The sequence below is a fragment of the Amblyomma americanum genome, chromosome 4 (assembly GCF_052857255.1).
Source record: "Amblyomma americanum isolate KBUSLIRL-KWMA chromosome 4, ASM5285725v1, whole genome shotgun sequence".
Taxonomy (NCBI): domain Eukaryota; kingdom Metazoa; phylum Arthropoda; class Arachnida; order Ixodida; family Ixodidae; genus Amblyomma; species Amblyomma americanum.
In genome coordinates this window covers 121,067,580-121,092,168 of record NC_135500.1, presented here as the reverse complement: position 1 = coordinate 121,092,168, position 24,589 = coordinate 121,067,580, and the positions used below count along the sequence as shown (strand labels likewise).

Sequence of the window (24,589 nt, the reverse complement as noted above, 5' to 3'; positions counted from 1 at the left end):
CTCGGGATGCGAACAGTCACTGTAGAAGATATGCCATTACGCGTGTGGTGCGCCACGGGGGGAGGGGGTGCTATGCTGCAAGATTTAAGAGATAATGGTACCAGTGTGATGCGCCTCTTTGTCATCTATATTTCTCTAAAGGGTGGACAGCAGAAAATTTTCATTGCATGTGTTTTGTTTGGCATGATGCATAGGACACTAGTGACAGCGTATTACCTCGTGCAGTTGGTTTCGACCGTTAATTAATAATTGATTTCTCTCTCTATGTATTTTCAGTTTCTGTGGCCGAAGAATAGTTGCGGCATGGCAGGATTGATATCACATGAGGTGTACAAAAAGTGCAATATAATTGTTGCTTCATATTTTAATACACTCCAGCTCTTAGTGCTGGCTTGTTACAATGTCTGCTAGAGAATAAACAGCACAACTGTACCGTATTTGCATGGCTCACTTAGCCACATAACCTCCATTGTCTCATGCCTCCCTCGGGCGCTGCAACCATCATTTGGCTACGTGCCTAGTCTGATAAAAATTACAGTTCAATATAAATTATAAATTGTTCAGCAGGCAAGCTCAATCTCCATGCAGCGACTCATGTTTGCCATCAACAAATTATCTTCATTTTTCCTGCAACGCTACAAGTTCCAAATGAAAATGTGAACAAAGGTTTTGTTCCCAACCTGGCTGTACGTGACAGAGCATTTCTCATGTGCAGCCGCTGCCAGCCTGCCTGCTTATTCTGCTGCCACCTCCAGCATTTTGCAGAAATGGTTTGTTTTGCGAAATAAAGAATGTTTGACAAGCAAACTCTATGCGAAATTTTGTTCTAGTCCCAGTCTACTACACAGGAGTGGGAGGCCAGTCTCTCTGCATGAGAACAAGCTTTGCCTAGGCTATTTAACTATTTTATTTGTTAAAAATACCCTCAAGGTACCACTGACAAGGATGTTAACATTGAAGGAGAGGGGAACAAAAATAGCATGAAATACTTGAAAGCAAAATTGGATATTAAGATAATTATTTTTCCTTGAATAAAAGCATGGAAAAGTCCAAAACAAAGATGTTTCAGAATGCAGTGAACGTACATATAATTCAAGTAGGTCAAGAGAAAACGCAATAGTGCTTAGGGAAAAACGAGCAATAACAACACCAGAAAGAGATACACATCACTTTTCGAGATCCTTGGACACTCGTATACCATAATTCAGCTGCAGTGACTTAAGGCAGGCTTCTCTAACTTTTGGATATTAAAGAAGTACGGCACACGATGCGTTTGGCTTGAAAAGCTGACCATGGCATAGGAAAAATGCAATGGAGGGCTAGAAGTCAGAGCAACAAATGATACGTACATTTTGTGAAAGATAAGCGCGCGAGTTTGCGATATCTGTGCCTTTGGTTGGTTAGATTTACTTGCGTGCATAATGCATTGCTTTAGACTGCCCGCATTCACATCGTATGCAGCGTGGTTTCACAAGCTTCGTGCAACATAGGCGGTCGCAACCCTATAGAATAATGTATTTCAATGTGGCTCTGCAGGGAGATGCATTACCGCACTACTCTTCCTCGCACAAATCACACAGGTTTTACATTTACAAGCACTTCTGCGCCATTAATGTCCGTACTGCGAGCTATTGCTGTCATTCCGCGATCTTTCTGTCATGCAGTATGATATTTTCGGAAAATCGGATTATTTTTCGACGTTTTTTCAACGAAGTATGATGGGCTTAGCATCGATCCCTGAGCACTGAGACAGTAAGAGGAAAAAAAGGATGCCCGCAATCGAGCGCCGTTTGTAAGCTTTTTAAAAAAAGCGAGCTGCTCTACAACGCCAGCCTCGTCATAATCCCAGCGCCTGTGCGCTAGGAGCTGCTTTCCCACACAGCTTGGAATAAAATGGCGGACCTTCGCGCAACTCTGCTCCTTGCGGGAGCATATACAGGAACACTATGCCTGTCAAGTTTGTGGCGCCATCTCTTGCAGCTACAGCGAAATGCGTTTGTAAAAAAAAAAGAAAATATGTGCACACGTTTTTTTGCTCGACGAGTACATCGCTTTTTGCATTCTATCTTTACAAATGATCATGGATGATGCAATTTAGGGCTCGGAATGTGTTTATAGGTTGATGTAGAAATGGCACACCAATTTTCATATTCATAGACGAAGAACAACTGCTGCAGTGGGCGTTCAAAGTGGCACGTCCACAAATGTGGACATGGCTCCTTAACGACGAAAATATCAAAGTGGCGTTTTCTCCCCACAACGCGCCGTTTTTTTTGTGCACGTATATACGAAATGGGCTTACTCCTTACGGGCTTTGAAAACTATGCTTGTACAAAGAGAATGTTGGAAGACTCCAGCGCTGAAGCATTTTTCATGAAAATAGTGGATGGAGAAGCACCTCCAGAGAAGTGCGGCCAACCGAGCAATGAAGACCCGCAGATGGTCGCAAAGAATCGCCACTTAGCTGAGCTGCTGCCAACAAACACAGCACGCAATGACCAGTGCTTAAAGCCAAGGAGGTCTAGGAGGGTCTTACGCCCCCTACCAATATTCTTAAAGAGAAATGAGACCACTTGTGCTAGATTGTAGAACGCATGAATCCGAAGGCAGCAACCATTTTCAGTGATGGTAAGAACATTTCTTATCTATCGTTTTGAAAATTTCGCTGCGGTTTTTAGCAAGAATCATTACATTACAGAGACGAAGAAAAATACAAAGTGGCAGCACTACACAAGGGGGGATGAAAAACGGGAACCCGTGCCCTCACACCATGGTCAGTTCAGAGCTGACCGCTAAGCTCCAAGGCTACAATACAACAATCACCACAATGGTTGACCGAGGGGACAGTTTGTTTCAGGTCTCTGACATAAATTGAGCAAACAACGACCTTTAAAAATGATTTCTCATTTTTGCAAAAACAATGTGCAAAACAGGCTGCAAGATGCTATCTCTCTCTCTCTCTCCAGCTGTGCTCAGACCACTCGAGACCCCTTCGATGCAGCCGGACTTGAAGTATTACTTATGATGGAAGCAACCATTGGCCCCAGCTTCTGAGCACCTTAATTACACAATGGTGCCGAAGTGAAAACACCGAATTTTTCTCTGCCTGTCGTCACAGAATGACTGTTTTTATCTATTTTATAAGTCGAACTACAGAATAATTCCCTGAAGCGTATATCCTCACAGCTAAACATTTATTCATGTCTAACAATCAGTTAGAAAAGGCAAGCAAATGTAGCAGTGTTTATGTTCATGCATCAGCTTTAAGGCGCCATGTCCACAAATGTGGATGCGAATAATATATGCTTAAATATGACTATTTTTGCGTATTTTTCGCACATCACTTTTGCTTAGTCTACTGATTGTCATATATTCAAAAGAAGATTTTTTCTTTCTGCAGATTTAATTGGCGCCTGATGGGGATATGGTGCCAGCTGCTCCAGCAACGGAATGAAGTTTCCGCGAGGTGAAAAATGTGTCAGGCAGCCAGACCAGACCAGGCCAGGCATACTGTTGCACGGCCAAACAGTTGTGGACGTTCAAGACCTATAGTCTTCCCTTCATTGCCAAGAAAAACTGTCGCCAAGAATAGAAACCAAGGGAACTCGATGGCAGCACAGCTTACATGTCCCTTACGCCTTTCAGGGCATAATAAATGAGCGAACAGTCATCAAGACAGAGAAAGTGCTGCTCACAGTAGGCCTCCAACAGAAAACTTTACCCTGATTAAAAATTGCTACAAATGAGAAGTGAAATTCAAGACCAACCATTTCTGCAGGTCCATAGGCTTATGGATACCAGAAAGTTGTGCAGTGCGAGCGACGGGCACAATAATGCCAGCTACACCTCAGAATATTTTCGCTGCCAACCATCAACCAAGTATCCGAGACAGAATGTAAACAAGCAACAGAAAATATTAAAGCCTTACGACTACGGAACTAACTTCCAGTTCACATTTTATTTTAAACACGTGCATATTCGCGTAGTGAACCCACTTTTTTCCCAGAAATGTTGACATCTGTTTCAGAGAGGGTTCATTACATGGGAAAAAAAGTTTCAACAGATTTTTTTGGAAGGGTTGAGATTTCATACACCTCAGTCCGTCCTTCCGTCATTAACAAATACACGCGGTAAGACGCGTTCGAACCACTGGTGTTTAGCATTGTTCACTTTGAAGTGATCCGGTAATTTTATGGTAGCCAACAGCGCCAGCCAATCTCGGCGAGATAACGCAAACGTGCTGAACAGTGGCCCTGAAGGTCAGGCACGCGTTTTTTACGGGAGGTTAAAAAACGCACAGGACAGTGAAGAGTGTCTAATGTGAATGTGAAGCTTAGAGCGCAGAACGTCTTGGCACTCAGACAAGTATGCCAAGTCCCCCCTTCCACCCACCCCCCCTCCCTCTGGCAAGAGTTCTCCTCAAAAGATAAACAAGTGGTGATGTTGTCAGTTGCGGGCAGCATCTTGGCGCGCTGCCAAGGTCTGCGCTGCCGACAGCAGCAAAAACTGAGAAACTGAGGAACTCGCTACAAAAAGCTGAAGGTTGAAAAAGAAAAACAAGTAAATTCTGGCCAACAAAAGTGGGAGGCGTGTTCATTATGCGAGTGGGTTCATTACGTGAGTATATATGGTAGATCTACACTAGCTTCTAGTTCACATTTTATATTAAAGTACATCTAACATTACTTTTAACTAGGGGCATGCGAATATCCGAAATTTCGAATACGAATATGTTTGTTGTTCAGTTCAAGTTCGATTCGAGAAATGGATATTAGAGATTTTCCGAATATTTGAAACTTTCCTAATATTCAGCAGTGGTCGAATATCTTTTAGAACTCCAACCATGGCACAGCCACAGTATTTGGGCCAATTATCCGAAGGTCGAGTCTAATAGTGCCGGAAAGCAGCACGAAGTAGTCCTCTTCACTTTCTTCGCCATCGTTTATTGTGTGGGCCAGCCACATTCCGACACTGATAGACTCGAACCTCGTGTGAAATTCCACAAGTGGGCTTTCCCACATATCATATGTGATAAGAGCGATCATCAGCTTCAAAGAAGCTCAATTTGAAAGCGCGTGGTTTCTTGCTTCAATCAATCCGCAATGTTTTTCATACCCAACGCCCACACCTATGGCACTCGTCCACTCGCATTAAAAACTTTTCTAGCGTGAGCTCCACCATCTCAGTCAGGTGGTAAGTGGGAAAGCTCACTTGTGGAATTTCACATGGCACTCCTGAAGTTGAGGCGTAGTTGACGTGTCACCAGTGGGGCTATCGATCGTGTAAGAAATCCTTCCTTTTGCATGCTGCATTGCAGCCCATTCACATATGACATGCGCGTAATAGAAAGCACGGCGACGACACAAGGGCCCCCATCGCTAGGCCAAACAAGTTTCAGTTTCCGAGCTTCGTCACCAGCCGACAGCAACAGCGGCTATCGGCTGCGCTTGCGTCTGCTGTGCAAACACAGCTGCGTGCAGCTTTTGGACGCCAACTGGCACGCTGCTGGACATTTCATTTTCGTTTTAGAGGCAGCTTCACCGTTCCAGCGCCAATACCGTCGCCCTTGCTTACGTCCGCGTTGTTCTTCCAGCACACCGAAACAAACTGCGCGCCTATCATGGACTGTCTGCGGTTTGTGCGATGAAGCCTCCCCGTTGAGTGCATAATCATATTTTCGACAGTTTTTATTTTGCCGGGAGGGCGGGGGGGGGGCTGCAATAACTCCACCTTCGGATAATTCAGGCATTTTTTCTAGTCTCTTGAAGTCCAAATTTATGCGCAGCACATTGTGCTGGGCTGCGCTCGGGTGGATGTCGATGAGTAATTACAGTCGCCGACCAATTTTCCGAACTCGAAGGGACCCAAAAAATGGTCCAAATAATCGAGCAGTCCGAAAAATCCGTGAAGTACAAAAAAATCACTTTATTGAGATGAAATCAACTTAAAAAAGCCACTGATTTTACCTTGCGGAAAATTTCTCTTGCTGGTAACGATTTGCGCCTGTATTTTAGCCAAAGTTGTGCTTTCACTGTACACGCTAGACAGCAAGGTCACGGCGTTTAGTTGAATACTTCCCACGTTTCTTTGATCGACCCAGCAGCACTGGCGGGGCCATGTTGTCCACAACCCGAGTGTGCACCGCACCGCTCGTCAAACACATGCAAAGACAGGCACTTTTCGTTCAAAGCAGTGGAACCGCCAGACGCAATCACAAAACGGCTAACGGATGTAATTTTGTGAAGACGGAGCGCCACTCGGTTGACGCGGTCGGAGAAATCCTAGTAACGAAACGACGAATGACGAACGTATGAGACCTGCCGTGTGACTTGGTGGTTAGGGCGCTCGGCTACTGATCCGGAGTTCCCGGGTTCGAACTCGACCACGGCGGCTGAATTTTTATGGAGGCGAAACGCAAAGGCGCCCGTGTGCTTTGCAATGTCAGTGCACGTTAAGGATCCCCAGGTGGTCGAAAATATTCCGGGAGCCCTCCACTATGGCACCTCTTTCCACCTTTCTTCTCTAGTCCCTCCTTTATCCCTTCCCTTAATGCACAGTTCAGGTGTCCGCCGAGCCCCAAAAACCAATTTTCAAAGTGTGAGACAAGAGATAACTGCCCGCGACAACGTTGCCAATAAAAGCAAGTTGACAGTGAGGACAATACGACTGCCACCTCGAAGTGTCAGAGATCGCAGGGACTTTACTGGCAAAAATGAGGTACCGAAACTATGTCAACCCAATCCAACTGCAGAGTAAATCCACCTCAATCCAAGATGGCGCAAGCCTGTGAAAAGCCGATAAGATGGCCGATTTTAGCCCACAGGCAACTGAAAGTAGTCCGAAAAATCGAACTTTCGAATTTTTAAAGTCCGAAATATCCGTCGCGAGTATGTATGCGCTTCTATGAGGTGACTGACGGTGCCTCATCAAAGTCCGAAATATCCCAAGTCCGAATTATTGGAGTCCGAATTACCCGTCGCCTACTGTACTCCCTTATTATGTTTTAGCTGCCAGTCATTATAAATGAAGTATTTAATCTGCTCACTCATTTTACATAAACACATTACAGTTTGCATACTGCTATGCTGTCTAATCAAGCAGTACACATTTCTGTGGATGTCATATTTCATTTTGCATGGTCCTGAGTTGGTCTAGTTTCGTTTAATTTCATTTGCAAAGACCCTACATTGTTTTCAAAAAGGAAGGACAGTAATATTTACCTATTTATCTTTCCCTTAAAACTGTTTTTATACTCAGCAGATATTCGATCCGTATTCGAAAATTTCAATATTCTCACACCCCTGCCTCATAACTTTTGCAAGCATGCAAACTTGCAATAACAGCAGTGAGGGCAAAAAAAAAAAAATCTTTCCAATACCTTCCTACATAGCAAAGGCTGAAATAAGAAACATTTTAGAAAAAACAATATAGAAAAGAATGGAAAGTCTCGGACCTTAGCCGTTCCAAGACGTTCAATGGTCTGCACCACCTGCAGTGGGCTGTACTTGGCTTCAAGACGTTTCAGCTTGGTCTCGGGTTTTTCACCATCTGAAAAATCAGATTAAACGTCATAAACTAAAAAATTCTAAGTTATGTTTCGCACTGGAAAGGAGCAGGCAGTCAAAGCAATGTAAAGGTTTCTGCAAAAAAATTCAATATGGAATCGGGGACTTGCTTCTATATTAGCATGTTTACATGTTTTAGATCTTCATTACAAAGGCACTTTCAATGCTCACTGTAAAAATTTGCATCAAGCTGTATGCTAATCAAGTGCTTTCAAACAGCACTATCAGCTAATCATAGAATCTGTGAATTCGTTGAACATAGAAGCAATGAAAAAAAAAACATAAAAGAGCAGGAATTAGTACCTATATACAATTAGTTTTAAATGAAAAGTTTATTTAGCATAGAGTACCAAACTATAAAATTACTACTGCAGGGACACAACAAAATAGTGGTCCCAGATGACTCTTAAACACAAAACTTCATGACAAAAATTTTACTCAAACAGGTGTAAGTCAGCCAGTACAGATCAATGCAGCTGCCCCTTCCCCTCCTCCCCCCAGCTTTTGAAACAGACACAGATAAACAAAACAAGATTCAAATGTATTTGTACACGTGTTTCACATGTACGAGTACTCATGTGCAACAGCGGAGAGAACAAGGAAACATTGTGTGGCAGTTGTGGTTCTTCTGTGGAAAAAACCGTGCCTGACAGAAGTCAGCAGGCGAGGAAGACCGCATATTAGGGATAGGGAGTATCTGTGCGTATTTCGACAACAGACTGAGTGCCGTCAGACAGCACTGGCCTGCAGTACTGCCAGTTTGCTTAGCTCTCCATTTTTGCGCAGGCCTGTACACGTGTCTGGCATGTAAAATAAAATGAACCTGCCTCGCAAACATGTGCCTCATTGCTTCTTATCTCGTCGTTTACTTCTGTAAACAAGAACTTGCTACTTTCGATGCATGTGGTCCCACCTGGCGAGTATCAGGCCAACTTTCAAAGCACTGTCTATTGATTGGTGTCTATTCTTCAATGGGTATGAAGAGTGCCTATACGGCAATGGTAATAGCTACTTGTTTAAAATCCAAGCTCCCTTTTACAGTTTTTTTTCCTCGCATACAGTAACAGCAATACAACGGCCTCTCGGCAACTGTTTTTCACCCTTTAAGTCTGCATTCTGGGCACAAGCATTTACTAGTAAGCAGAAAATAAAAACAAAGACACAGAGAAAACACAAACAACAATCACCAACCTTTGCAGTAAGGTCGTGGCAGAATGTTTTGGAATGGAGCAGCATGCTGGAGGTCACACACTTCTTCCTGCGACTGCACACAGTCAAGTACAGGCAAATCACATGTCGAAAACTACTTGCTCTTTGATGTCATTTGGGTGGGCACAACAACAAACGCATCCCAACGAGCACTGAAAATTAGCTAGTTCAGTGGTTACTAAGCAGAACAAAGAAATCCTAGGAGTGCTTCTGTCAGCAATTTATCAACAACACTCAACAAATGTGGTGAAGGCAATGCTAGTCAAAATAATACAGTAAAACCTCATTAAGGCGCACTTACTCAAGCAGCAGTTCCACTTAAAAGTCACACAAAACTCCCGAATCCTCTTCCGTTAAACGTCATGCATTTGGTGGCCACTAATGTGCAGTGACTTATCATGAACACGTTGGACACAGAGTACCCCCTAAAAGGCTAGAGAGGTACTATCCATAACTACGCCACGCATTGCAGGAAACCTTTACCGGTGCTCATAACGCGTAGATGGCAGCAATACATTGATACTGATATGCAGCTGCTGACATGCCCGAGAGACTGCACCCTTGCGACCTTGCAGAATGCCTCTCCTGTCCCTGGACAGCAGAGCTGCCAGTGTAACGCCGGTTGCCCCCACCACCACCTCATTCACAGGCACCGGTGTCTGAGCAGTCCCGGTTCAAACTGCGTGGATGGGACCATCGCCATATAGATATCGTTTATTGTCACGTGACTCGCTTCTCCGCAGTTCAGGATAGCCACACCAAAGTTTCCTTTTCCTCCATGTGCCGCTTCCATGTGCGTGGCTGTGACTGAAGCCCTGTTGCATTGCATAGTCGAAATACGAGTGTCGTCATGGATTGCGTGCTTCTCACAGACAGCTTTTTCAAGTGACGTCAAGCCTAGCCCATGTGACACTGGGATGACCCTCCGAGTGTTACCTAACCATTAAGGAGAAGCTCGACATTACATGGAATATCAATCATGGGAAGAAGAAATCTGTGGTGGCACGTGAGAGGGTTTTATGTTTTATGGGGGTTTAACGTCCTGAAGCGACTCAGGGTATGAGGCCGTAGAGAAGGGCTCCGGAAATTTCGGCCACCTGTGGTTCTTTAACATGTACTGACACCGCACAGTACACGGGCCTCTAGAATTTCGCCTCCATCGAAATTCGACTGCCGTGGCTGGTATCGAACCCGCGTCTTTTGGGTCAGCAGCCGAGCGCCGTAACCACTGAGCCGCTACCAACAGAGAAAAATACAGAGCATTCTTCCACACTCCACACACTTTTACTTAGCGAGGCTGCACTAGTAACTGTGGGGCTGCCTCAGTGGCACAATAAAGTGGATTTCTATAGTCCAAAGTTCCAAAGTGAATAAAAGCTTCTGTGTGTGCTCCCCATCATGGAATATGTCAGGTATCACCTTTATCAGGTAGGGGAAATATTTAAACTATTTTCGATTAAGACATACTGCTGAGTTGCATGTAGTTTTTCCGTGGACCAGCGAGGGACACCTTAACGAGGCTTTACTATACAGCAAAATGTGCAAGGACATCATAATGCAAGGCAATGGGATCTTTGATCACACATGATGAATCCATCAAGACACAACCTGCTAGTACACTAAATCTATCTTTCCTTCATGAAAAGAGAGTCAAGATAGAACTAATTCTACTCACCATATAGCAACTCTTTCTACTAAGTATGTATCACGCTCAAGGAAAAAGGTCACAACAGGCTTATCCATCAAGCGGATCAGAGGGTCAATGCTGTTAGCATGCAACTATGTAGGCGTTGATAATGTTTTGAAAACAGTGTGGAAACAAGTGGATGCATGAAAACTACCCACCAAGCTCTGTTCAATCAGGAGGCAAAACAGGATGGCATTGCCCACTTCCCGAAAACTCTGGAACATCTCCGTCTTGACATCAGGGTACTGTACAATGTCGTTTAACTGGGCATGGTAGTAGCCAAGGATACCTGTAGACAGGAGCAAGGAGTGCAAGGCACAATGAGTGCTCCTCATGAAAGAGAAATTCGAAAAAGTCTACACTGCAAGAATACACCAAAGGACCCAAGAGTCTTAAGGAATGAAGAAAAGCTAAGAGGAATTGCAGTGCCTAAGGATAACGGGCGAAATTTTTTGTCAACCTTCTCATGCTGCAGACAAGCTGAATAAAATAAAACAAGCAAATTTGTTCGCTTGTAGTTTGCTCAAATGGGGAACAATGTAGAAAAGTTAAGTCTTTTAGGCAAAAGGCTGATGCACATTGGCAGTAGTCATGTCACTGTAGCACTGGCACAACAGGCTGAAAACTCACCGGGAGAGCCATAGTCGTAGCGCGGGAGCCTGCAGTGTTTCGGCATCACTTTCAGCAGGGTTTTCGTGTACTGCAACAGCGTACCTTGAATCTGCAGCACCAGTAAAAAAACACGCAGTATGTAGCCAGGGGACAGCAATGCGCAAGCTGCAAAGCAGATCTCATGCAGAGGCAATTTCCAAGTAGCTTGCAATTTGTGACAAGGTACACAGGAAACAGTAACTGCATAACAGCTCACTTCATGATTGCTTCAGAAATGACATTATTCGCCATTAAATCATGTTTAACTAGGGTCTTATGAAGTAAAAGTGAAATGAAGAGCACCACAACTTGAAGCTCAGCACTTGCACCTGGACCCAGAAATGTAGCGGTTGAAACCTGGCGGTAGCCACTGTTTGAATCATTGGCAGTGTTGCAATGACACACTGCCACTATTAATACGTTGCATTTTTCTCTGAAGCCAAAAGAAACTGTCACAACAGAAAGTAAAATAGCATTAACGGGCGGAAAACAAACCGATTTTTGCATGATTTGTCACGAGTTCCTCCCCGACTTTGTCTCTCTGTTCTCATCACCACTAACCTACCAACTTCACCATTATATGAACCTCATGTTCTTACAGTGCAACCAAATAAAAAAAGGTTGCAGCATCTCTTCCCTGCGATCAAGTGCAGGGATGCAATATACCGCAGTGTAGGGTGCCTCAGAGCGAGGTTCCTATATTGCAGTGGATAGCCTAGCGCCATTCAGTGCTACGCAATGAACCTAGCCGCATTATAAGCAACATCAATGCTATGCACCTGCAATACTTCATCTCGCAACCTGCTGACAGAGGAGTGGAAGCTATGGGCATAAGGCAATAGCTTCCAGATGTGTGTGACTGTCTTGTAAGCGTATGAGAACAGCACACTTGCAGAAACCATCGCTTCAAACTCATAGATTTTACTTCACTGCAAACAAGTTGCCATTCAGAATACAGACCTTTCGCAAAGCTGCGTCCCCACAAGGTGCATCCAATTTCTACTTTTCAAGCCACCTGCCTCACTAACACTTGGGTCATTTTTTGTTGCAACTATGATAATCCCGCAGACGGACAGGCCTCTTTTGCGTAGTTTACAATGCTTTCTCTAAATCTGATACTACTCAAGAACCTGCGCAACACAGCCACTAAACATTTCAATGCTCAGTAATATACAGTAGAATCTCGGTGACATAAATCTCATGAAGTCGCAAAAAAATTCGTATCATCCGAAATTTTACATCATCCAAACGAACAAAATTCATGCGCAGAGGCCCGAAAAATGCATTCAGACGGGATTTATTCACTGCTGTGCAGCCACAGCTTGCTACTCACAGTGCATACTGCACGATTAGAGATTGTGACTTTGGCGATATGCGGGCCGCGCACCGCCACTCAGTGCGCGCGGTGCGTACTGCACGATTAGCGATAGTGGCTTCGGCGATGTGCGGGCCGCACTTAGTGCTCAAGGATGCGGTCGCGGCTTGCGCGTTCGTATCATCCGAGGTTGCACGCGAGAGAGTTCGGAACATCCAAAATACCATGCATTGTACTCAGTGCAATCTGGCCGGGAAATTTCGCAAATTTGTATCATTGCAAAATTCGTATCAACCGTGTTTGTATCACCGAGATTCTACTGTATGTAGGGTATGACAGAGAAGAGAGGTGCTAGTCCAACCAGGCTCTTGACGATCTTGAGCAGTTCCTCCATGACTACAGCGATGCCCTGGTAGCCCAGAAGCCGGCAGATGGCACGGAAGTGAGGTGCACCTACGAAGCCACTGTACAGGCTGTAGATCTGCTGGTACGCAGAGTTCAGGGCCTGCACATGCACCAAACACAAGCATCGCACACAGGAAAAAAAGGCAAAACAGCGGTGTCCAAATGAAAATAATAATGCGTCCAGCAGCACAGTGATTAATTATAGTTGAGTAACAGTTGACAGCATGTGCAATTACAACAAAGGTGAAAGCAACGGCTTTTCCTGGGTCTGTTTCCTGGGGGCAACAGCAGCGGGCAGACCGGGAGAGGGAACACGCGGGAAGAAGCATGTGCCTCCGTGGCCGGTCTACGGCGGCGGCGCGAGTGCTTGCGCTCGCGTTCAACGTTTTATGATAACTGGTGGCTAGTTTCAATGCGCTTTTTGTGGGGCTTCAGTTTGTGCAGAACACGTTAGGCCTAGTGACACACAGCGCACGATGATCCGCTGTCACCTGGTGTGCCGGTGGGTGGCACATCACTGCAAGAAGCCCAACGCCAGCTAGGGTACTCTAGTCTCTATTTTGCACCACAGACGAGCATCGTGACGTTTCCCTTTTTTTTTTTTTCCTTTCTGGTAAACCTGAGCACTGATCTAGTACAGGCATCGCTGCGTAAATGGGAGTGTGACAGCGGTTCTAAGTGGAGTCTCAACAGAATGACACTTCGCCGGTATAAGTGTACCGCGCGTCGCAAAACGTCTTTGAAGAATCAAAGCAACCGCATTTCTGGTATGTCATCTAAAGCATCGATTTCGAGACACAGGTGATCCCTGTTTGATGCACAAGTGTGCCTAGTCCACACCGAATTTCCTCCAGGCAGCGTGGTCTCAATACAGATTCTCACAAGACGAAAGGAGAGGTGCTTTTACAACACGTGTGGAAAAATATATGCGTTTTGATAACAAATGTAGCGGGCACGTTTATTTTGCGAATATGTGCATTGTTTCTGGAGTACCACGGTACCATGAAAATCGTGCCAAGGCACTTATTTCGAAACGGCAAAAGACAAAAGCTGACAGATCTCTGGAAAATAAAGGTTGTTCCTGAACAATTTGGTCCAATCTCTCCATGTTTTCGCCCAATTTCACCACAACGAAGTTTCCACTTCAGCAAAAATTTTCACGGGTCCTATAAATTTCACTGCAGCGGAATTCGACTGTAATCACTTACAAGTGCACCGCTGACTAGTCTGCACTCTCCAACATCACAGTCTACAAATGTGGTTTTCTTTAAAAAACAAGGCATAACCTAAGGCCAGCATACATGCAACATGGGTTTGCAGGCATGCACCACTTCCTTCCAAGTCATGTGTACACTGCTTTGGTGATGCTTTCCCCACAACTAAGCTGAAAACAGGAACTAGCAAAAAGGAAGCATGGACTATTAATACATACCCACAATGCGATTACATTTTATGTTTTTTACATAAAAACTTTGGGGAGCACTAGCCTAGGAGGGAACTGAGACAAGAGTCAATTTTTATGCACATTTGTTTAAAGGAGTTGTACTTCTGCAGCTTCAAACATTTCATTACCCAAGCTTTAAAAGCAGTAGCAGAAATACCAGAGACATGCAGGCTGCCGAGCACAGAAATAAATGACAAGGAACGCCCTACTACGACTGACACAGCTGTCCTACCTTTGTGCCATAGATGTAATGAGGCTGGGCACTAGGCATTTTCTCTCTGGTCACAGGTTGCGTCAGAGTGATGTCTTTCACCTTGACAAACCTGTCGGGAAGAGGCGGCACAAAGTAAGAGCACAGTTCCACAGCCTGAAACAATGTGGTTCCTTCAAGATGGCTTCAGTTGTTTCGTTTGCACGTCCTTAAGCCTTTATAATGACACTGAATGATCAGCTAAGACAAATGAGGTACGATTGTGCAAGGAAATGAGTTCGTAAAAAAACAGAACACAACATAACACGTCCCGTTTTACAAGCAACTCGTCCAAGCCATAATTACCATGTAAATGTGTGTAAGGGCCGCACCTGTGTATGGGCTGCACCCTGTTTTTTCTAAGGAAAAAGTCTCGTTACGTGTGGAAATGCAAAAGCTGTGCGCGGTCCGCCATCAGAATTTGCGTCTTGGGGCATGGCTAAGTGGCTGAGCTGGCGTCCACAGAGTTACTAGGCGTGCACCATTATTATTATGGCTAAGTGGCCGAGCTGCTGTCCGCAGTGTTATTATGTGCGCGCCATCTGCTGAGCCAGTGTCGTACATTGCGAGGGGGGGGTTTTCAGTGGGTGCCGCATGGTGGCGCTACGACATGCCAAGCAAGATGTAAATTTACCGGAAACGTATTTTGTACTTGGTTAATTGCAACATCTGTAATCTATCCACTTTGCTTATAATTACTCATGTACGCCTCAGTACATATCTCGAAGATACGTTTCCAAGACAACTTTGCATTAACTTGACGCGCCTTCATTCAACTGCAAATGTCGAACATGGCGCAGTGGAATCGTCCCCGTCTCGCACGCCTCAGGCCCGGGTTCAATTCCCGCCTAGACCCCAATCTTCTTTTCTAATTCTTCTTCATTGACAGTTCGTGCCCTGTTGGATTCTGGATTGGTTTATGGTTTGGCTTGTTGGATTATGGATTTAATTATGAACTGAACAGTGGATTGGCTATGGATTCGTGAAAGCGTGACACATGCTGTCCACGCCACTCATAAGGCAAGAAATGCTTTTGCATTAAAAAAAAGATTCCTGCAAGGACCGTACCCACCTAAACTAACTTTCCACGACCCATGCGGGAATAGCCTTCGAAATGCACGCGCACAGGAGTGGCCGAGGCCACAGGTCATCATTGTCGAGGAAATGGCGCAGTACCTGTCTCATATATCTTTGGACACCTGAACCGCGCCGTAAGGGAAGGGATAAAGGAGGGAGTGAAAGAAGAAAGGAAGAGAGAGGTGCCGTAGTGGAGGGCTCCGGAATAATTTCGACCACCTGGGGATCTTTAACCTGCACTGACACCGCACAGCACACGGGCGCCTTACCGTTTTGCCTCCATAAAAACGCAGCCGCCACGGTCGGGTTCGAACCCGGGAACTCCGGATCAGTAGTCGAGCGCCCTAACCACTGAGCCACCGCGGCGGGGCATACAGACACAGCTGATACGAATTTCAGGATGATAATGATATGAATTTTGCAAATGCAAAGATCCCCGGCCGGACTGCATTATATATAATGTGCAGAATTTCGGACACTCCGAACGCTTTCCCGCATCACTATGAATGATATGAACGTGCAAGCCGCGATAGCCCCCTCCCGCAGTAAGCACTGCCCGTACTTCGCCGACATCGCAATTGCCCATTGCACTGTATGCGCCGTAACGGGAGCTTATTTTTAAATCTTTTTAGGCAGCCCCAGCCTATAGAAAGTATGCACTACAAGTAGTGAGCTGCAGCCACGAGACCATAAATCAATTTTGTCAGCCATAAACAGATCTGCATGAATGCATTCCCCATGCTTCTACATGAGGAATTAGTCTATTTTGGACGGTACGAAATTTCGGATGATAGGAAGATTTTTTGTGACCTCGTGAGATTCGTATCATCAAAATTCTACTCTAGTTCCTGTTCACCCCACTTTTCTTTATTGTAAACTGTGCGGTTTAGCACCAAAGTGACACATGGACTACGAGGTGGAACACTCTAGTAGAGGGCTCTGAATTACGTAGTTTTGGACCACCTGGGGTTCTTTAAGATGTGCTGACATCGCATAGTACATGGGCGTTTTTATATTTCACCTCCATAGAAATATGGCTGCCGTGGCCAGGATCGAACCCGCGCCCTTGGGATCAGCAGCCAAACGCCAAAGCCATTGAGCCACTGTGGTTCATCACACTTCATTTTTAGGGTTTGGCGATGAGCTTTATGAAATTTTTGCTAACCACAACACATATTGTGAGTGGCTTACACTGGACAAAAGCTCTAACAATGGACTTCTTCCAAACAGCATGTGGCACATTTCCCAACCTGTTTGTTGCTGCATTGTAGCAGTAGTTGGGAAGGAAATCATAGTTCAGCTCCCAGAAGACGTGGAGGCACACACGGCCATATGGTGCCAGCACGTTGTGATTAGCCTCCCTCAGCATGGCATCGAAATCATCCAGGGTGACAAACTTGCTCAGCAGCTTGTGGGTCATGCGGTTCACCGACAGCAGACCCTCCAGCTCCTGCACCATGGGAAATGCATGCCGTGTGCTACCTTTGCTCTCATTTGAGGGGTGCCAATATGTAGAAAGACTAAAGCAGAAAAACAAGAAAACAGTCGATGCAGTCACAAGGAAATCACTTCTGATGCTGACCATTCTACAGGCTAGAAAGCAAAGCCTCATTGCAACTGCAACTAATTTCAAGCAAGCTCCTCCTTCATGCCTAAACGGTTTGCTCACTAAAACACTGTTCCTTCATTTACTGAGACTTCCAACCTGATGGATCAATGCATATGAAAATGTTAAATTAAGCTGCTGAAGGTAGGTGCAGGCATGAAATGCTATGCAGACAGTGGTCTAGCTCCATCTGGTGCTGGCTGGTGCAAGAATTAAGGGACAAGCCAGATTAGCTTTAAAAGCTAGATTAGCTTTACAGATTGGCTCGTTCTCTGCCTGTGCAAGGGAACTTGCTACATTGTATACTGAACTGGCACACTCCAATTGCAGCTCCTGCACTTGTGCTCTTTTGTGGTTCATGTCCTGCACTGCATGTCAGCAATGCAATTCCACTAGCGTGACTATTCTCCAAAAGAGGCTCATAGTGATTTCATAAAATTCACACTTCACTAGTACTAACAGAATAACCATTTCACAATTTTCACTGGTCTGTTTCACGGCAGAACACACACAACAATGGGCACAGACTAAGCTTTTTAATGATGTAAAAGCAGAACAACAAATAAATGCACAAGCGTGAGTGCAATTACAAGCAATACGATACTGATGCCTCCAATGCACGTGCTGGGGTCATTCGAGTTCTGCATGTTCCTGATGCCGCATGGAAAGGCTCCAGGTCCCCCATCTCTACCCGGTGTCACACCAGTTCAACACTGCCCCACTGCCACACCACAGCTAACATGTACACACAGAACAATGAACAGCAAAGTTTCTCAAAGCTGGCATGGCTCCGGATGCATATTCATGTTACTCTAGCATCTGTTCGAAGTAAGTGCCAATCTAGCCAGCCCTGAAAACGTAGTACAGTGAAACCTCGTTATAACGAACAGTTAAAAAATCGGAAAATAGTTCGCTATATCTATAATTCGTAATATAAAATTTCATAAAAAATACATGCAACAGAAGCAAAATTCAATCAGAGAAGGCAAAGCAACTCATAGGGTGCTTGCTTGCATCACGTTCATTTATTTACGCGCACAGAACTGCATTATCCCGGCCTGCTTTTTTGTGTTGATTGTGTTCCGTATCACGCCCTGTTCTACAGTTTGCAAACACTCAACAAGGGCAAACCCACTGCCCTCAATAGCACTGCAGAGGCGGCGCAGTAAATCCAATGCAGCAAGCGCTTCTTGTGCAGTCGGAATGTTCTTATCGACTGCAGGGGCAGCCTGAGCTTCGTCTGCGCGATGTTCAGAGACTTCTGCAGTGATTTCGGCATCCGTCAATACAGCCGTGGTCGCTGCGATGTCGTCGCCACCTACCAAGTCTTCTACAGTCATTGTTGAGGGCATGTCACCAACAAAACGCGAAAAATCGTTCCAGGCCTCATCGAGCTCGCGGAGCTCTGCTTCTGCTTCGTCGGGATCGTCACCATCGTCACTTGATGAACGAGCCTCTGCTGGAACAAAGCCTGCGTGGCGAAAGCAGTTGGCAATCGTTTCGCCTTTCACGCTGTCCCATGCCGCTTTAAGCATCTGAATTCCTCCCAGCAGGTCGATCTTTTAAGTCCTGGTTCATATGAAGCTTCACGAGAGGAGTGTCAATCAGTCTCCTCTTGTAAACTGCCTTGAAGGCCCTGATGACGCCCTGATCTAAAGGCTGCAGCTTGGCTGTAGAGTTAGGCGGAAGAAAGCGAACTTCAATGTTATTGAGTGCGACATCTGTGTTGTGCGCGGTACAGTTATCAACGAGGACGCACACTTTGCAACCCTCGCGCACAAGCTCGCAGTCCCAAGCATGCAGCCACTTCGCGAAAAGTTCATGGGTCATCCAACATTTCTTGTTGGAAGCATACTCTACGGGGAGCATGTGGCACCCTTTCATGCATCTCGGGGTTTTAAATCTCCCGACGACGAAGGGTCGCAGTTGCATAGTGCTTTCCATGTTGGCGGCAAGTAAAACAGTGATCCGGGCCTTTCCTTGCTTCCCGCCATGGCACGGCTCTCCATGTGCATCAAGGGTATGCGTCCGCATTAAAGATGTCCTTGGGCTGATACTTTGCAAGGATTTGCGGCCACTCCTCTTCCAACCACTTTCTGATGCTCTCGCAGTTAGCCGTCTCACTTTCGCCAGAGATCGTTTTGCCCACTATGTCATAGCATGCCTTAAACCTTTGCAGCCATCAGGAGCTGGCGACGAAGTTTTCGGCACCGAGGATACAGGCGAAGTCTCACTTTTTGTTGAAGCATCGGTCCCGACACTGGCATGTTACGAGCTCTGACATCCAAAAACCATTTGTAGAGCGCCTTCTCCACGTCGCTGAACGCCAAAGATGCTGTGCACTTGTCCGCGTGGTCTCCTGTGCCTTGATGACAGCTTTGTTCTTCAGAATGGTACTCAAAGTGCTCCTTGGGATGCCAAATAAGTCTGCAAGAACGCACTTCTTTTCGTCGTTCTCCACACGTTGAATTATCTCGAGCTTGGTCTCTAACGTCAGTACCGCTCATTTTTATCCGTTCACCGCCATCACAGCACTATGCGCACCCGCGCACCACACTCGACACAACCATCGAAAGAGCCTCCACAGAACGCTACGACGGCCACGCCACTGCTAACACTAAAATGCAAAAGCAACATTCGATCACGCCGCTGCTGTCACTGCTGAAGCAGCGCTGTCAGTGGTTGTGAGATGCGGACGATTTCTTTGGCTGTCAACTCTTGATGCCGACGTGGCATCTGTGGCACTGTCAGCGCCTGCGAGGTAGTCCTGAACGTTTGCTGCGCCGCACAACACACTTGCAGTGCAACGAAGCCTGCCGCCTGCTATTAAAGTGAGGTAGGACTTGGTTCGTCATACCCGTTTTATGCCGAACCGCATTCGCTATAGGAAGTTAAAAGTACATGTGTTTGACAAAAATATTTTGGAAGAGTTCGATATATTCAATAATTCGTTATTTGCATGTTCGTTATATCGAGGTTTGACTGTAATTAAAAGTCCCAGATGTGCATTTGAGGCATGGTCCAGTAATTTGACGATTTTGAACACAGTCGGCACAAGGGGCAAACTCCTGGAAACTTTCAGCATAGCAATAGGATCACATGGAATTTGCATCGGCAAATGAACACACAATGAAGAAAAATAAAAGAAACTTCTCACAAGCACTGCATGTCCACACAGGCATTGTGACTGTAGTAGCTCAAAACTTTCTCAAATTCTCTATGCATTGATCCACTAATCTGCCTTTAAGTTAAACAGTCCCTAGTGTGCACCTGCTGTCAAGTGTGTCTCTTCTCTAGTTCTGTTATGCACAATTCCTTTAATCGCTGTGAACACTGGGCTAATAACCAACTAACCCCTAGTAATGCCTTAATGATACATTTATGCTCCTAAAAAGGATACAAAAGGAATTCACAGCATTTTCTTCAAAATGTTCCATATGACTTCACGCTAATATTTCTCAGATGTGCTGTGAATAACCATCATACTACACTCCTTACACTTTGAGGTGTAAGGTGTGTAGGTTTCACTTTGCACTTTGCAGTGCAGTTTTCACTTTGGGCCCTCCTAGTGTAATACTAAGTATTGTTTAGCCAACGTTCTTTGTTTTAAGATGAATAAACTGAAACTCAAAGTCTGACAGCTGCTGGACGTACCACAACACCCGTGATGTCCTGGGCCTCGAAGCGTGCAACGGCCAGTTCCAGGCTCCGCTGAAGTGCAGCGCCCAGTCGCTGGGCAACAAGCCGGTTCAGGTCAACAGAGCGGCCCAGCAGCTGCACATGCCGCTGACGCAGGAGAGTCTCATACCGGTTGGCCACAGGGTACGCAAATACGGTCGAGTTGCTCGCACACTCCACGCGGAAACGCTTGTCCAGCAGGATGCTGCACAGCCACAGTCGTGTAGGAAAACACGCATTAAAGGAGTTGGTCTAACAAGAAACGGAGAGCTGAGATCACCACAAGATCATTTGGAGCCATGTGACGTGCAAAACTGCTATGGCACACAAGCAGCTCTTATGACCCACACGACACACTAATGGAACAGCACAACAGTAGGAAGTGCGTGTATGCGGAATGACAACTGGGAGATCAGAAAAGTGAAAGCGCAACAACAAAAATTGACGGTCAGTTACCATGCCTGTACAACATGACATTGTGCGACGACAGCATGCAGGGCCTTCTCCCTTGCGCCTCAGCTATGATGGCATAAAAGCGAGGTTTTCTCGCTTTCTCGGTTTTGCAGTGGCATTTTGCACGCCACTGCACACTTAAGATGCCACAAACCCGAGAAAAGCTAGCCTGTGCAAGCAATACTTTGCTTTGCTGCACACAGAGGGTGCCACTGATCCAGACTTGGTGCTTGGTCAGCTCACCGGCGCAGCGCCACTCAGCTTTCCTCCTCTCCTTCCCCTGCATTCGTGTTTCTACGCTAAAGCCATCGACGTCAACGCCACAAAAGTGGGAAACATGCCCTTAGGTGTTGTCGCACTAAACACAAAAGCAAGACCCACTTCCACTGGATGCGCCACCTTCAGGATGGTGCAACTTTCTCCGACAATGTTAACAGACAGCACTACGACATTTACCTGTCACTGTGATTGTAGCCTACAAAGGTTTCATTTTTTTTTTCTATAAAACTGACCTTTCTTCTATTTCTTTCTTCAGCATTTTTATAAAATAAAAGTTTCATTTTTAAGCCTCAGTACTCTGTTCACACATGGCTCAAAAGAAAAACAAAGATCACTGCGGCGGCCCGCATTGGGGAAATGCGAAAGCATTGCGTTGCTTCTACGTAAAGACATGCAGTGACGTCAGCAGAAGTGAGGTCATGGAACTTTCTAGAACGCGTTTTTTTTCCCACAACGCCAGTACGCGTCTATGTATTTTTATTTTCTTTATTTTTATTTTGTTTTTATGTTATGTTATTCTATTTTATTTTGTTTTTTTTTAGTTTTTGTCGTTCAGATGCTATGTCGATGTCTGTGGCTTTTGTGAAGTCCAAGTCTAATTTCCACGTTTAATTAACTAACTAACTATAGTTCATCAACCAAATTTCTCCCACAGCAAGATTTCATCACGCCCTATCTAACACAAACTTTTTCACATTTATCTTTATGGGACGACGCAATCATGCGGAGAAGCTTATGCTGACGCGACATAGCCACCTAATGCTTTCGCATTAAAATTTCTCAAAGAAAGTTACTCCATTGAACTTCTAGATACCTCCTTTATAGATTCCTCATGGTGATGCCTGCTGTGCCTGAGATACATGCTGTGGTGTCTGCAGTTCATGTCAAACACCGCATTATGTGTATAAAAGGAATTTAGCCCTTTATTTTATGAGAAGGAATGTACACGCTGTTAAGAGTTCTCTGTAATAACGTCACACAGTAGGTTCACTTTCATAGTATTCATTACATCAACTGCCACGATTCCCTGCCTCAATTCACCAATTAACCAAAATTAGACGATATCATGCCTTGTCTAACAAGAAAAACCAGCACTCAGAAAAAATGTCATCCTAGCTCTCAGTTTTATCTGCAGCGTTTGTGCAAAGCAACAAACGGCCACAGTTGTTCTATTGTGACATGTTCTTCGGCACTGTTTTACAAAGTGACATCAACTTATGGCAGTGATTTAAAAGGCAACACTGAAGTGAAAAACACATTACCTTCCAGCAAGATGCTTGTAGTAGGCAAATATCTGATCACTCAGTTTGTATGCAAACTGGTCAAAGCACAGGTTGACCTCAGCTTCCACTTCATCGTACAGAAACTGCTTCTTGAACTTGGTGAGCGCGTAAAATGCACTGTCATTATAGAGATCCAGAGGGTAGAGCACGCACCTGAAACAATGTTTCCCCATGAATCTCTGGGTGCCAAAGAGAAGCAAAGGGCACATCTAAACGCTAATAGAGCGCCAATTCACACATTGTCTAAAATGAAAAAGATAAGAATAAGGAGCAAACCCCAAGAGCAAACCCCAGCCATGACAGACAGTTAAAACAAAGATAAGGTATAGAACAAACATATGTGCTCGTTTTTAGCACAGCTACCAATATAAGAGCAGAACACATCCTCAAAAAATTCAATTTATCTGTATACATGCCCGCTTTGGAGCCAAGTGTCACATACAGAAAATGCCTTTGAACACTTTCAAAAGACCTAACAAATTCGCTAAATAGTTTCAACAAGGAGGCCTTGAGAGACACTCACTCCATCATGGAAGGGTTCTTTGTGGTTAGGATATGGTCAGTCAGGATCCACGGAAGGGACATTTCAATCGGGAACTGAAACCAGAAAACAGATGTCAGCCGCTAGGACACATTCTTCCCTACACTGCACTGATGCAGCCAATATCACATTTATATGTCCATATGCTACACCCAATGGAGTAACCAATGTGCCCTTAACCAGAAGTTTGCCAGATGGCCATGCAGAAACAATGTCTCAAAGCCAAACTCTGCAGCAGAAGAAAAATTCACCTAAATCAGGGCATTTTCTACTGTCCCCAACTGGTCCAAGTGTAACAAGCTACATCACAACCAAGGAAGGTAAAAGAAACTGATGGGCCATTAGCGACAGGAGCCAAGTTTTCCTCGACAAAATTACCCAATGTCGACAAGCAAAACTCACACTTTCACCTTGACACAATCAAATCATGTCTGCCTGGATTATGAAACTGCAGGCAGTGACAAGCATAAATCAGTGGAAACATTTCTACAAACACCTCTAGCGCATACGCATCCATGTAGTGAAAAAATTACCTGGATCCTTTTCCCCATCGTCATTTCCAAGTAGAATTCTCGGTACCACAACTGGGACAGGTCGCAACACTCTTGCAAAGTCTCTGCATGTGAGAAAAAAAAAAGGAGAAAATAAAAATAATGAATAATTGGTGAAAGGTAGCAGGCTTTTCAAGGAAAATAAGCAAGCACCACTTTTGACAGCCTAAAGACCCAAGTGAACATCAAGAGAAAAAAAAAAAACCCACGGCACACTGATTACAGCGTTGGCCAAGTAAACATAAATGTGAATCCCCTGGTGCACAGATGCACTTGTACTGTTAACAACTGCACAGACTTGCTGCTGCTGTTCAACAGTGTTCAATATGTTTTGCAGCATTTTGTAGTGCATATTCATGTATGCAACAATTAAGGAGGGACGAGGGTGTTAAAAATTTGTATGTCCACATGCGTTTCTATATGTCAACATATCTTGCTGAAGCTTAGCTTGCTGGTATATCATAGGCTGCTGATTTCAAATACGCATTTACATTTTAAATGTCTCACCTGTAAGAAAATATATGGTGAAATAACACATCCTAATTAAATCATTTCTTATGAGCCTTTACGGTATTTTCTCAGTTACCTAATTAAA

General features: G+C 45.0%; 1 protein-coding gene across 2 annotated transcripts in view; it reads right to left on the bottom strand.

Annotated features, from left to right (window-relative positions):
• Positions 1-24,589, bottom strand: part of Cyfip (Cytoplasmic FMR1-interacting protein Sra-1) — an 88,484-nt gene that overhangs the window by 39,406 nt on the left and 24,489 nt on the right. For both annotated transcript variants that reach the window (XM_077661618.1, XM_077661617.1), the window contains 11 exons: positions 23,977-24,059; positions 23,426-23,499; positions 22,882-23,055; positions 20,864-21,092; positions 16,854-17,053; positions 14,509-14,599; positions 12,789-12,932; positions 11,092-11,182; positions 10,620-10,750; positions 8,757-8,829; positions 7,454-7,548 (listed from right to left, as the gene is read on the bottom strand). In XM_077661618.1, coding sequence (XP_077517744.1) covers positions 7,454-7,548; positions 8,757-8,829; positions 10,620-10,750; positions 11,092-11,182; positions 12,789-12,932; positions 14,509-14,599; positions 16,854-17,053; positions 20,864-21,092; positions 22,882-23,055; positions 23,426-23,499; positions 23,977-24,059 — 1,385 coding nt within the window. The remainder of the gene's footprint in view (positions 1-7,453; positions 7,549-8,756; positions 8,830-10,619; positions 10,751-11,091; positions 11,183-12,788; positions 12,933-14,508; positions 14,600-16,853; positions 17,054-20,863; positions 21,093-22,881; positions 23,056-23,425; positions 23,500-23,976; positions 24,060-24,589) is intronic.